At 36.1% G+C, this 15,898-nt stretch overlaps 1 protein-coding gene across 1 annotated transcript; it reads right to left on the bottom strand.

The window, feature by feature from the left end:
• Positions 1-7,024: 7,024 nt before the first annotated feature.
• On the bottom strand, positions 7,025-7,864 carry LOC109151888. Its single transcript, XM_019299489.1, has one exon. It carries the CDS (start codon positions 7,862-7,864, stop codon positions 7,025-7,027), a length of 840 nt encoding a protein of 279 aa, XP_019155034.1.
• Positions 7,865-15,898: the final 8,034 nt, after the last annotated feature.

Below are 15,898 nucleotides of genomic sequence, written 5' to 3'. Positions count from 1 at the left end.
AACATGAAACATTAGAACAACAAAGGAATTAGAAAAGGAATTAGGAGCTAAAATTGATAAAATCATCAGCTGAACATGAAACATTAGAACAACAAAGGAATTAGGAGCTAAAATTGATAAAATCATCAGCTGAAACATTAGAACAACAAATTGGGAGCTAAAATTGATAAAATCATCAGCTGAACATGAAACATTAGAACAACAAATTGGGAGCCAACTGCCAACTGGGAGGAAATTCAAAGCCAGTTTGAAACATCAGAACACCCAGACGTGAGAATGAAGATTACATTAAAGAATTTCTCACAAGGAAAAATACTAGTCTAACTAGTATGAGATTAAATTGAAGAATATTTTTAAATCCCAAAGATACAAGGACCTCATTCCAGGGTGTTTTAATCTTCATAAAAGAGACATGTGAATCATTGAAGATCATCTACAGAGTCTCAGAAGTTGGAAGCAAGACAACACTTGTTTTGGAGCAAAACAAGAGAAGGGAGGAAAGTAGCATGGAGCTGTGAAATCCTGGATTGTCACACGGAGCTGTGAGATCCGAAGCAGCAGTGTCGGAAGCACTGGGCGTGATTAGTGCGGGCTTTGTGATCAAAGCACTAGATCACGGGATACATTTCTACCGGAGTGTGGAAGACGGGGGGAAAGTAACGCGGAGTCATGAAATCCTGGGATAGTAGCGCGGCGACGTGAAACCCGAAGCAGCAGTGTGGTGTCACTGGGCGTGATTAGTGCGGGCTTTGTGATCAAAGCACTAGATCACGGAAATTCATTGTATCTTGGAACCAAGAAGTGGTAGATATAGTGAATTGCTCTTGGAGATAAGAGCAAGTGGAGTAGGAGGATTACACCACCTCGCGAACCACTATAATTGTCTTGTGTTCTTTACTGCTTTCTTTACATACTGCTCTTTACTTAATTGCTCTACACGAGATATACTGCTCACACAATCTCACACACACTTTATCTTTATTTAATTCCGCTGTGCACCATACTCTAACAATCTAGTTAAGAGTTTTGGTTTATCTCTGGCTTAGCAATTGTTGTGCTGTGCGAAAAAGTTTGAAAGTCTATTCACCCCCCCCCCCCTCTAGACTTTCACCTTACCTCTTTTGGGACCAACAGTCCTTGAAGTAATGGAGGAAGTCGCTAACAAGGTTGTCTTTGACTTGCATCCCAACTATAAGCAAATCCATCAAAAGATCCATGTTCGTATTTCAAATTTACCAGTTTATGATCAGATTCATAATATCAGGTAAAATGGCAATCCTATTTATCTGCTTCACTAAATATCCTTGAAATTGTACACTAGTCATATCTGGTACTGTGTAACTCTGATGTCTGGTAGATACATGAATGGCATTGTGATCTCATTCATTCATAGAGAGGCTACAATGGTTGAAATACTTAGAAGAAATTTCAAAGATAGTTAAGCGGCTATGAGGTTTCCTTTTCCATAGTGTTGCCTTGAGTTTTGCAATATTTGTTTTGGACTATGAGAATGGATTTGAATTCTTCCAGGTCTTGCTGACACCGACACATCTGGCAATAGTTATGGAGAATGTTGCCGAAGGAGAGCTCCTTGAAAGGATATGTAGTGCTAGAAGGTTCAACGAAGATGAGGTATGAAATGATGAATATAGATATAGTTCATTCATATCTCTTATGCATCAATCTCAAAGATGAGCTAAATTTTACTGAGATTTGTATTTGTTATATGTTTCTGCATCAATCTCAAAGATGAGCTAAAGGTTACAAAAGTAAAAGGCTTAGAAGAGAAACAACACAAAGAAGAAAAGAGAATAATGATAGTTAAGGAACTCAGAAGTAATTTGTCTGGATACAAAATTCTTTTGTTGTACAAGTAAAAGGATGTTGTTACTAATATACCCACTGGGATGAATACAAGACATAGGATTGTGCTTAGGATAGTGGTATCACACATTCACATGAGGATATTTTATGTGGTTGATAAAGGTTATCACAATATTACATCTTAAGTAGTTTATTTTAATTGTTAACATTTAGAATTTGTAGTTTATTTGTAGTAAACTGTTATTAGAATTGAAATTTTAGATTGGTGTGTTTTAGTTGATAGAATTGGTGTGAAGTGTACATCTTAAATTGATTAATGTTGAAATATATTATTTGGTAGTTATGCTGAAATGTACAGGAAAATATTGGTAGTTTTATAAAAAAAAATTAAAAAATTTAAAAAAATTTAATATACGCGTCGAAAGTTCAGGAACATTGGACGCGTAGTATTTTTTTTAAAATAAATGAACACTATACGCGTCCAAAGTTCGTGAACTTTGGACGCGTATAGTGTTTATTTATTTTTTAAAAAAATACCATATGAGTCTAAAGTTCCTGAACTTTCGACACGTATAGTCATTTTGCGCGTCCAAAGTTACATGAACAATCAGCGTCTCCTACATACGCGTCCAAGCAACTTTGGACGCGTATTGTCCATTCTGTACTAGTGATTGACTAAACATTATTAGTTTATTACTAAATATTTTACTAAACATTATTAGTATAACAGTAAGAAGATTTACAGATTCGCAATACGAAGATTTGCAAACTCAGGCAGACAACCAAACATGCAGTAAATCAGTAATCGCAGATTGACAGTATAAACGTCTAATACAGTAGTATAACAGTAAGAAGACCACACTAACCTCACCGGAGTCACCGCCTCGCCGTCTCGCTGCCTAGCCACCAAGTCGTGAGTCGTTGCAAGGTCTCAGTTTTGCATACTCGTCTGACACTCTGACTTTTTGCACTAATCTCACTGGAGTCACTGCCTCGTCGCCAAGCAAAGTCGCAGTCGTGAGTCGGTTGCAAGGTCACCGTTTCGCACACTCTGACGTCTCAATGGATTGGGAAATTGGGGATGACTTACTGTCTTACTAATTAGGGATTAGGGTTATACAACTATACTTATATTTATATAGTGGGTTATATTATAAATATTAAAAGATATTAGTTATAAAATGTAATATATAATAATTAAATATTAAATATATATTATATATATATAAACAGGCCAGGCCTGCAGGCTCGTAGACCAGGCCTTTACATATTGACATGCGTCTATTTAACTAAATATGTTTTTAAATAGGCATAGGCCTTGTCTTTTTACTGAACAGGCCAGGCCAAACCTTAAATAGGCCAAGCCGTAGGCCCCTATGTAGGGCCTGTCCTATTCCCACCCCTAATTCGAACCCACTGATATCTCATAATACACTCATCTCTAAGGTGAATCTTTTAGTTTAGAAGCTCAATTTTTTATTTTCTGATTGCCCTTTTGGAAGGTTGAATACTTGATAGAATGTGCTTTACTCAATTCTTCAACCGATGATAATATGAATAGGCCCTCTAACTTTAGCTTAAAAGTCAATTAGGCCCCTAAACTTTTTTAAGGTGCAATTACACCCATCAACAATTCATTTAAGTGCAATAAATGAATTGTTGATGGGTGTAATTGAACCTTTAAAAAGTTTAGGGGCCTAATTGACTTTTAAGCTAAAGTTCGAGGGCCTATTTGACCTTTTTCTCTTTCTTTTTTTTTTAATTTTATGGTAGGCCTGCGGGCTTCGCGGGCCGGCCCGCAAAAGCTCGCAAAAATAAATAAATAAAATAAAATAAACCCCGCGATGAGGCGGGTCGGCCTGCATTAATACTTTTACATCAAAATGTAAAAGTATTATATTTTCCATCAAAAGTATTACATTTTTTATAATACTTTTAAATCAAAATGCAAAAGTATTATATATATGTTGACAAGTATTTGTTACTTATAAGGGAAAATATAATATTTCTAAGAAAAAATCTAATACTTTTAAATCAAAATGAAAAGTATTAAAAATCTAATACTTTTAAATCAAAATGCAAAAGTATTATATTTTTTCATTTAAACACTTATCCTAATTAGTATTACATTTGTGTATATAAGTATTACATTTTCATTTTGATTTGACTCAATCCAATTCGACACATAGTGAGACGGTCTCACACAAATTTTTGTCATTGCTTTATTACAATTAAGAACTTTGTAGTACATACTGCATAATATTATATTTTTAGAAATAAAAATAGTGTAAAATGGATAACTAATATCGAATGAGAATATTAGTTCTTTGCTTGAGGTTATAGTAATAGTTTGAATATCTTTTCTATATTTACGGTGTTATATGTAATAGTGGTGTGTGCTAATGGGATTAGCTGAATATTGTATGGATTTAAAGGTGTTTTTCCATCGACTACAGTTAAGGTCTATTCAGAACACCTGATGATCTAACAAGCAAAAAGTATATAAAATATATTATTACACATAAATGAGATTTATCTTATGCATATCTTTGATTGTAAATTTATCATTCCAAAAAAAAAAAATTATTAGAGAAGAGATTACAAATTTATTGGTTCGATCTGTTATCCTAACCCAAAAAAAAAAAAAAAAAAAAAAAAAAGGAAAAATGTAAGATACATGTTTCTACAGGCCCAAAAAATTACATGGTCTTAACTTAGTTATAGCCCAAGTTGTTTTTTTTTTTTTTTTTTTTTTTTTTTTTTTAAGTTTCCTATCCATTTTGGAAATTTTCAATCATTATTGTATGGACCATGGTCCACACAAGTTGTGTAGACCATATTTTGTCTATTGTAAAATAATGTACATTTAGTACAAAAATAATGTACATTCAGTACAAAAATAATGTACATTATATTCAGGGGATGTACATTATTTTTGTTCTGAGTGTACATTATATTTTATAATGTACATTCAGTACAAAAATAATGTACATTTAGTATATTAAAAATGTACATTTTATTATGGTCCACATAACATTGTGTGGACCATGGTCCATACAATAATTTGCCGGAAATTTTACAATCTTCCATGAAATGGGCCACAGTCCAACGGTTGTTTGTCCATTTTTCAGACACTTTTTTTTTCTTGAAAAAAATTGAATTGCAATCTTGAAAGCCTCACACTTGCTTGTTGGAGGAGTAATCATGGGATGTGACTCAATGAGTTAGCACCAAGAGTTTGCTACATTGATATTTACAATAAACTCAATTTCAAATGGTGTTATCGATAAAATTAAATTCTCAATCTGCGACAACCAAATTTGCTAAAATAATTTTAAAATCAAGGGCAAAAAAGGATAGCTTGTCTTCTTAAGATTATCGGGGACTAGGGTGCGTTTAGTTCAATATTTCAATTTCTTAGGTATTCTTACATTACTCTTCAATATTTAAATTTTACCCTTATCAACTAACTCTTATATATACTAATAAATAAAATAATAATAATAACAACAATAATATATTTATACATATATAAAATAATATTCATTAATGTATATATGTAATTTTTATTTATTTATTTACGTATTTGTATCGAGGGCATTTAAATATACGTATTAATGTTACATTTTCACGATTTTAAGTAAATACATAAACTAATTTTACATTTATGTTATCTCAAATTACCTATAAGGTAATCATATTTGCCTTAAATAATCTTACATTACATAAGTAAATGCCATCTAAGAGTAATATGTTGCTTGTAGATAAGACTTAAGAGTATGGAAAATTAAATCTCCTAAGCGGATAGCTTATCCTCTTTTTGTAATTAGCTTGCCCATTTTGTCTTATTTTGATAAATTATTACAAATATTGTCTTATTTTTATAATGTATTACAACATATTTTTGTCTTATTTTGATAATTTCTTGTAACATATTTTGGCAATCTCATAAAGTGTATGCATCTAGTCAAATGACATTTTTTTTTTTTTAAAAAAAGGGTAATTATCAACTAGTAATATTCAAACCCAAAATCCAAACATTATTGCCATCCACGACAGCATGGGCTCATTTTCTTCTCCTTCTCCCCCATTTTTGGTCGTGTGGGGTTATATAATTTGTGGAAATTATGTTCTTCTTTGATCCAACGTGTGGATAAAAGTTTGTACTCTTTAGGTTTTTGTCATCATTCAATCTATATCGTAGTATTTGTTAGTGATCGTTGGGTGCAATGTTCGGATCTTATTAAAGACAAAAAAAGAAGGTATAAATTTAACTTTATTATAAACATTAATATACAAATATTTGAAAGCATGTAAATCAATTGAGATATATAGAAGCGGACAAGCGGTGAGTGGCCATGACCCATGCTGCGAAGGAACCAACCAATCCATCCTACTATGTTTTATATATACTATAGAGTTTTTGTATAAGTATAGAATATACATTCACATTACTAAATATTAGCTTAATTGGTAGGACTTTTTGTTTGTATGTTAAAGGTTGAGGGGTTGAACCCTCATATGTGTATTTCAGTCATTATACGAATTTTTCCAACTATTTATAAGATAAATTATTTTGCAATACTAAAATTGTAACTTATTGAATTTATTTTTATTTTTAATTTGTATTTTTTATTTAATTTGTAACTTTGTGATTTTTTTTAACATTTCTATAATTATAGTGAGATTTATAATATAGATTGATTTGTGATTCATATCAAATTTTGAATATATTTCTATTCGAGTAATTTACTACTTATATTTAGAACATGTGCTATTTTGTAAACTCTATAATGAGTTATGTATATGTAATATATTTTGTGATTTTTTTTTTTTGAAAGCAAGGCATAGCCATATATTAATGAATGAAAGGAACAATAGAGTCAGGGGGGACGGAGTCCCAAAACATAGAGTGATCCTGATCGAAGGCTATTGAAGCTAATGTATGAGCATGTAAATTAACTGATCTAGAAATAACATTCAGCGAACAAAGATTAAATAAAGACATTGACGTCCTACATTGGTCCACAATGACACCAACATAGGACCGTATACTCGTGGGAGGTGCTAGTAGAGAACTCCAAAGTTCTGAGCAATCCGTTAGAAGATCCACATCCATTACGTTCCGTTCCCTGAGCCAAGATAATGCTTCCTTACAAGCAAGTGCTTCAGCCATAAGTGGCGAAAAACAACCAGGCAGCTATCCATTTGTGGCGGCCTGGAATGTTCCAGTTTGCGAGACCAAAACAACGCCGTAGGTGGCTTCCCCGGTCGATGCCCAATAGCCTGCATCTATATAACACTTCAACCGGCGTTGTTGTGTTCCTGTAGATGCTTCTACTGGTGCCGACGTGTGTGGGTGACGTCGGTGAAGATGTGCATACGTGCGGAATGCGGCAGCAGCTCGACGCCAAACCTGTCCGGGGCGGAATAGCGTACCCTCCCATACTGCAGTGTTTCGAGCACTCCATAAATGGTAAAGCATGGCCACAAATTGACTGCATTGTTCCTCTGTTAAAATATTTAGTGCACCCATAAGCCATACTGGAAATGAGCTAGATAAAATATTTGTGATAGGCAATTCCGAAACATTCCAGACAAGTCTAGAGTATTCACAAAGAACAAGAGAATGCATAACATCTTCATGTTGTAAATCACACATTGAGCATGTTGGGTTCACATCAACCCTCTTTATAAGCAAGTTAGTAGTGGTGGGGAGAACATCACACAAAGCTCTACATAGGAAGGTTTTCGATTTTGGTGGAACCTTCAACTTCCATAATGTTACCCATTTATCAAAAGCACCTGGGTCATGATCATAGTTACCAACAATACTCCTATAAGCGTTCTTAACCGTATATATCCCTTTGGGGTCACTGAGCCAATACCATGGGTCCTCATATGCTGGACTAACCAGGATTCTAGAAATACGAGCCACATCATCCGGGTCAAATAAGTCTGTTAAAATATGGGGATCCCAATGATTTGTATGTTGATCAATCAAACCTTCCACAAGGGCCTCTCTCAATTCCTCAGGCATAACTTTTTGAACTAAGGGACTGGGGTCATCAGATAACCACGGGTGTCCCTATATCAATGTTGTTCGTCCATTTCCAATTTTCCTGCGGGACCCAGAACATACCATATCATGTGCAACCATGATACTTCGCCAACAATAGCTTGGACAATTTCCTATAGTGGCATCAACAAAAGAGGTTTTAGGATAATACTGAGCCTTGTATACCTTCGCAGCTAGGGAATTGGGATCAGTAAGAAATCGCCAGGCCTGTTTCACAGCATTACCAAGTTGAAAGCACGAAGATCCTTGAAACCCAAACCACCAAACTTTTTAGGGATACATAGCTTGTCCCATGCTTTCCAATGAATACCTCTGTCAGTTCCACTCCCCCACCAACATCTGTTCATAGTTCTCTCAATAGATAAACAAACCACCTCAGGTAATAAAAATCACTGTTGCAAAAATCGCGCCTAAGCGGTCCCCGGGAGCCTATTAGGCATAGATTGGGCCACACTTTTTAAAAACACCTCCTTCCCAGCCTAAGACAGTAGTTTCTTATTCCATGACCCAATTCTCTGTTTGATTTTATCCTCTACATAAGCAAAAACATCCCTTTTATTCCTTCTCACAAACGAAGGCAGACCAAGATACTTCCCAAAATTCGGGGCCTGCACAACTTCCAGGGTTTGCGCCACCTCCTCCCTAGTAATCTCCGGGGTATTTCTACTAAAACAAATACTAGATTTATGAAAATTCACCATTTGTCCAGATAAATTTTCATACCTTACCAAACATTGCTTAATCACATTGGCTTCTTGGGTATTTGCTTTAAATAACAAAAGGTTATCATCTGCAAAGAATAGGTGAGAAATAGGAGGGGCTCCCCTAGCTACTCTGCATCCATGAATTGATCCTGTCATTTGAGCTTTTTGCAGTAACATAGACAAACCTTCTGCACAAATAATAAATAAGTAAGATGAGAGAGGGTCCCCTTGCCTGAGTCCACGAGTAGTGATTACCTGACCAGTGTCCACGCCATTTACCATGATATTGTAGGTAACCGTAGTCACACAAAGCATGATTAACTTAATCCACCTTTCATCAAAGCCCATTACCCCAAGCATCCTTTCTAGGAACTGCCACTCCATCATATCATAAGCCTTTGCCATATCCAGCTTTAAAACTCCCCAGCCAGCTAAACCGCACTGCTTTCGATTCAAGTAATGGCCAAATTCAGCAGCTATAAGGATATTATCGGTGATTAACCTTCCTGGAATAAACGCACTCTGGGACTCTGAAATTATCTCCCCCATTAGTGGTTTCATCCTGTTTGCTATCATTTTTGCCATTATTCTATATAACACATTCCCCAAAGCAATAGGCCTCATATCTGAAACTTTTTCAGGCACCCTCTTCTTAGGAATTAAAACAACATTCGTATCATTAAATCCTTCCGGGAAAGCACACACATTTAAGCAATTAACAGTAAAAGCAGAAACATCTCCCCCAACTATATCCCAGAAATGCTGATAAAAGCCCGGATTCATTCCATCAGGACCTCGAGCTTTATCAGGGGACATAGAAAATAAAGCCAATTTTACCTCATCAGGCTCAAAGGGGCGCAACAGGGTATCATTTTGAGCAGGAGTCACACGAGGAGCAAAGTCATCAAATAGGGGATCATTGCACACAAAATTACTAGAGCCAAAAATTGATTTAAAGTACTCTAGGATAATTGAATTCATATTCTTCCCTTCCACCCATACCCCGTTATCATTCTTCAATCTAGTAATAGAGTTCTTTTTCTTACGAGCAGAAGCATACTTGTGATAAAATTTTGTATTGGAATCTGCTCCACGAAGCCAGTGTTGCTTTGTTCGTTGCCTCCAGAATATATCTTCTTGGGCTTCTAGCTGGCAGAGTTGATCATTCAAATGCTAGAATTCAGCCAAAGCAGCCGGATCCCTTTTGTTACGGATAACCTCTTGCTCTCTACGCAGACGTTTTATCGGTCCCCAAATTTCTGAAAGTGCTCACCACCCCACCACATCAGTTTTTCACCACAATGTTGTTGACAATCCAACAACCCATCCGATCTACCAGCATCCCATGCATTCTCAACCACTTTCTACATCCCTCATCAAGAAGCCAAGCCATCTTGAACCTAAAACCCCTCCGGCCCCTACCCCTTTGCATGCACATAGCATTAATATCGAGGAAGAGAGCCGAGTGGTCCGAAGTCCGTGTCATAATATTTTCCACACCAGCCCCCACATTCACACCACACCAGGTTGATGTTGCTAGCACCTTATCTAACCTCTCCTCTATCCAGCTATCAGTACCACCGCTCTTCTCCCAGGTAAACTGATGCCCTCACATGGGTAACTACATCAATCCACTCTCATCTACCACCTCTCCAAAGCCACGAAGTAGACTATCAGGATGTGGATTTCCTCCCGTTTTATCATGTTGAAACAAGAGATTATTAAAATCTCTTATGACCAAGGTTGCAGTAGGCGCTAGGCGCTAGTCGGGCGGCCGGGCAGCGCCTAGCGCCTAGGCGGTCTAGGCGGATTCTAGGCGGCGCTAGGCGGGCACCAAAAAAATTAAAAAAAATAGTGACAGACTTGTAGTTCGACAATTTTAATGAGGTTGTTTTCAACGGTTCACTCAAATAACACATCTAAATAAATGAAATAATGATAATTTATAAGTCATAATGTCATAATAATATTAAAATCAATAATTAATGAAAGACGACATCGGTCAAAATCAGACAAAATCGATCAAAATCGGTCAAAACGGTCAAAATCGGACGAAATCGGTCGACTCGGCCGAGTTGGCCGAGTTGACCGACTCGGCCGAGTTTGACCGCCCAGGCCGCCTAGCGGCCGACCGAGTTTTGGCCGCCTATAGGCCAAAACTCCAAGGCAAGTGGCCGCCTAGCGCCTAGGCGGCTAGGAGGCCGAGTTTTACAACACTGCTTATGACAACCCAAGGCAGTGCTGATCTACTACTCAACGCACCGAGTAACACCCATGAATCCCTCCTCTATTTCGCTCTGGGAAACCATAAAAGCACGTCATACGCCAAACTATATCGTCTTTAATACAGACCTCAACATCTATGTGGTTCTTAGAGAAGCTCAATAGTCTACCAGTATTATTTTTTTTCCAAAACAATGCCAAACCCCCACTCAGTCGCACGTTGTCTACATAAAATAAACCATCAAAATCAAGCTTGATACGGAGCCGTTCTGCATGTATCCGCCCAACCTTGGTTTCCATTAAATACACAAAATCGGGCTTCTTTCTAGACACCATGTCCACAATTTCACGAACTATGCGTGGATTGCCCAAGCCACGACAGTTCCAACTCAGAGAACTCATAATGATGGGCGGGTCTGGGAACCAGAGCCCGCCGGTAGCAAGTTTTTTTGCACCTCATGCATAGTTACATCCCCACCATCCATCCGACCGTGCACGGCCGAACCACCCACCAACTCCCGCCGGCGTTTCGCCGGTGCAACTACGACCGGTTCCTCCCCCTGACTACCCGTACCCTCGACCAAGGCTACTGGCTTGATTCGCTTCCCTGCTTCAACAACATGAACTGGCTTCCCATCCCTTCCGAGTAACCATGGCGCTCCGACCTTTCTCGGCCCCTTCCTTAACCCAGCCCGCATGCCGTCATCATAAGCATATTGATCCACCGGTGTCATCGAGTTGCGAGCCTTTAGACAATATTTAAATAGATGGCCGAGAACACCATAGTAGAAGCAAAAGGTATGAAGCCGTTCGTACTTGAAGTTCACCCAACAGGTCGTTTTGTCGCGCTTTAGGAGTTTCCTGCGACGTTTAAGGGGCTTGTCCACCGGAATAGCCACCCTGATACGATAAAAATATTTTAAAAGATAGTTTTTTTTCTTCTTTTTTTTTTTTGATGAATTATCTACTCAATGTAGTTTAGAAGTTCTGTTGTGTGTCATCGTATTCAAACTAATCTAGAAAAACTTGAAATTGATCTAACGAAAAGAAAAAGTATTTATAAATATGATTTCAATATAGAAGATATGTGATTTATAATGTGTTTTCTATTCTAATTATTTTATCCAATTAATTATGTTTCATATTTTATTATGAATATCTTTTATCATGTTTAAAGTGCTTTGGTTTATTGCTCCCAATAATTAAGATTTCATGTTCTGCTATTATATTTGTAAGTTTTGTTTTATAAATTTCAAAGTTGGTTTTAGTGGTGATATTTAGTGAGTATCGTCCTCAAGGAATGGCTTTAAGGAAATTTAAATAATGAGGGGTTAAGCACGAGTTCATAAGCTAACCAATAGATATTTGAATATTGCATGTTCAAACAACCTATAATGAAAACAAGTGAATTAAAAGATAATAGATGAAAGAAAGATTTGAATCAAACAACCTTGCATATATAGAATACGTTGCATTGTGTGGTCTAAAGTTTAAGTTAGTTATGCAATTCCAAATGTCAAACTTGGAGAAATGGTGTAAGCGCCAACATTACTCTCGTGATCAATTGGACTGTCAACTAATCCTAAGTCCGGCATGGCAACTTGGCTAGATGAGGCAATTCAACAAACATTTTGTGTGCTCATTTCCTTCAAACTCCATTTTCTCAAAGGAAAGTAAGAAATATGAAAGATATGTCTATGGTGTAATCCTATTCTCATAGGTGAATCACTAGTTTCAAATATCTCTTGCATAATTTGGCCATAACTATGAAAGAGTACGTCCATTCAATTTCATCCAATTCATAACCAAGTTTAACATGACGGCAATTCAAAACCTAATTTATGCAATTCAATTCGATTACATTCGCATCCATATAATAAAGTTCAATTCAAATCCCTAGATATGTATAACTACTCATAATTGAAATGTAAAACTAGAAGCAATTGAAGTAATAAACATGGAATTCAAAACTTCAAGAAATATATATATATATATATGCAAAAATATGAAATAGAGAACTTAACTTGATGATTTAATTGAAAGAAAGAATCTAGAAATTTTTGTGGAATGTGCAATTACAATGGATATTCTTCCTCTAAATTTTCTAGTAGATGATGGATTACAATGTAGAAGGGTTCTAAGATGAGCTTGTGGAGAGAAATCTAGAGGGAGAATTCTGAAATTGAAAAGTATCTACAAAATAACCACTAAAAACTATTTATAGTCTGAAGTTCGCGTCAACTCGGAATGCACTGGACGAAGAGTCACGGTGGGAGTCTCAGTGTGAGTCTCCTGATCAGAAACTCTGCTGCGGACTCACACTGGCACTCACGTGTGTGAGTGTCAGCGTGAGTCTCCTCTAGATGGCCTTCACGCTACCACTTTGCTCCTTCGTCTCCCGGTGTGCCCGCGAGTGCTTTCTTTGTGCCCTAAAGCCCCGTTTTCTCCCAAGATTAACATCCTTTCATGCTTGCTCACTTAATTACTTGATATTTTCTTCCTTCAATCCAAAATGCACCAAATTAAGCATTGTCCCACCGTCCTTTACCTAACATTGGGCCAAAAACAAGCATAAATGAGCACAAATATAATGCTATTTCATGGCGTATCAAAATTTTTATTAGTAATTATTTTATTATTTATTATAATAACAATGTGATTGTCTATAAGCTTATTTGGTTTTAAATTGTTTATTCATTTTTATAAACTATAATATAATTATTTATTTATGAAGACACGGATGCCGTTATTGATTATTTTGGATTTAGGAAAGCATTTAGAATTGTTTTCATGTGTATGTAAAATTGTAAAAAACTTTGGAATCTTATGTAATTTCAAGTTATTTGACATTAGTATTTTTTTATTTAATTTAAATTTTAGTTATAAAAATATAAATTAATTTCATGTAGGGTCCATGCAAGTTGCTCAAGTAGTTGGCTCAGTAATTACAAGGTTCTAACTTCTCTGTTTGACTTGTTTGAGGAGTTACTTATTGACTTTCTCAGTTTGAGCTGGTAAGCTATAAGCAACTTTTATTAATTTATTTCATTGTGCTTATTTATCGATTAGAGTAATAAGACAATCTAAATCTAACTGACTTTCCTATAAATCAAATATATAGGCGTTAATGACTTCCATAGAAATTTAATATTAACCTAATATATTAATATTTCGAACTACTATTATTTAGGATAAGTATAAGAGAGAGTATGTGAGAGAAAAAACATATATACTTTATTATTATTTTTGTCTGATACCAAAATTAGTCGTAGGGATGACAATTTCAATTTGTCTTATTCACCCGGCATGGATTGAGTGTTTTTGGGTGATAAGTTTATAACTAGTATTTTATCATTTTATTGTGTGTAAGGTAAGTAATTTAAATATTATTTTAAAAATTTTCAATAAGATCGATAATAAGTAATGGGTACTCGTAGTGGGTACCTCCGTCTGCCATCCAGTAAGGTGGGTTGGATTTTGAAAAAGTCCACCCGATATGAGTTGAGGATGAAAGTGGGTGAAGAAAATATAAGGTGGGTCGGGTGATGGATATAGCCCTCCCCGACCTATTGTCATCCCTAATTGGTCGTATCCATCTTACATGGAATAAAATTAAAGACTCGTAATTTAAATTGTTAATGTGTATAAATAATTCTTACTATAATTTCATATGGAGGAGATGATATGGATGTCAACCTTGCTAAGATGCCTTCAACATATTCTCCAGGTACCATAATTAATTATTAACTAATCCAGCCCTAAACAGTAAGGTACCATGTTATAATTCAATCAATGATAAATGATAATGATACATATATATTACACTGCTGTATATATGTACAAAAATAAAATTTCAGTCAACACTACATGCACTAAACTCAAAATATCCTTTTTCGTTGCTCAACATCCGAAAATATATGTTCTGTCTCTATTCTTTTGGCTTTCATATGTTCTTGAGGAAATTCCTCTTGTTTAATCAACAACAATAATATAATAATATAGGGAGTTCTACCGTGCTGTCATTACCACCAATGTCTACCAGGTAAAATTATATAGAGTAATGTTACATAGTACATACCCCTAATACATTTTTCCTACAAAATTTTTCCTTCAGATATTTTAATTAGTGGAGGGTAAATTCAGAAGGTAAAAGAACATTTTTTTTTTCATTTATATATATATATATATATATATATATATATATATATATATTATTTTTATTGTATTTAGTAGTTTCAAACACTAATGCTAATAGTAATTGGTATATGTACAAGTATATACTATACATTGTTATACTTAATACTATTAACATCAATGTCTTTCTATCAAGATCAAATACATACCACTACATAAAAAAATTATAACTACTAGCGAAATTTCAACATTATTTCTGTTTATTTGTATAGGAGTTAACACCACTTTTCAATGACGTGATGTTGGACTTGGCTCTTCAAGCTGCCAAGGGGTCACCCATACTGTGACTGATGTAAGTGAAGCACGCTTAACCACATAGTTCTTTGGCTATTTGGTTGTCATATCCTACTTAGGTAAGTAGGTGAACATTAACCATGCATTTAACCATATCTATCCATGGTAAGCTACAACGCCACATCTCGAATCGAATAGGGGCTAAACTCTGTCAACCCAGCCGACGCCCAACAATCCCCTCCCAGCACCTACCTGACTCGGTCCTTAGCCTCCGTGCCCATCATCCCCTCCTGGGATTGGACTCAACTTTCGCCTTGCCATCGATTCGAACTCGTGACCTCGGCTCTGATACCAATTGTTGGAAACTCTGTCAACCCAGCCGACGCCCAACAATCCCCTCCCAGCACCTACCTGACTCGGTCCTTAGCCTCCGTGCCCATCATCCCCTCCTGGGATTGGACTCAACTTTCGCCTTGCCATCGATTCGAACTCGTGACCTCGGCTCTGATACCAATTGTTGGATCCAGCGCTGCATCATGTTTACTTCCCATGGGTCACCCATCCTGTGACTGTTGTAAGTCAAGCACGCTTAATCACAGAGTTCTTTGCCTATCTGATTGTCATATCCTACTTAAAACCA

Source organism: Ipomoea nil, unplaced genomic scaffold, assembly GCF_001879475.1.
Source record: "Ipomoea nil cultivar Tokyo-kokei standard unplaced genomic scaffold, Asagao_1.1 scaffold2297, whole genome shotgun sequence".
Classification (NCBI taxonomy): Eukaryota; Viridiplantae; Streptophyta; class Magnoliopsida; order Solanales; family Convolvulaceae; genus Ipomoea; species Ipomoea nil.
The sequence above is the reverse complement of the archived record's forward strand: the minus strand, read 5'-3'. Positions and strand labels throughout refer to the sequence as shown.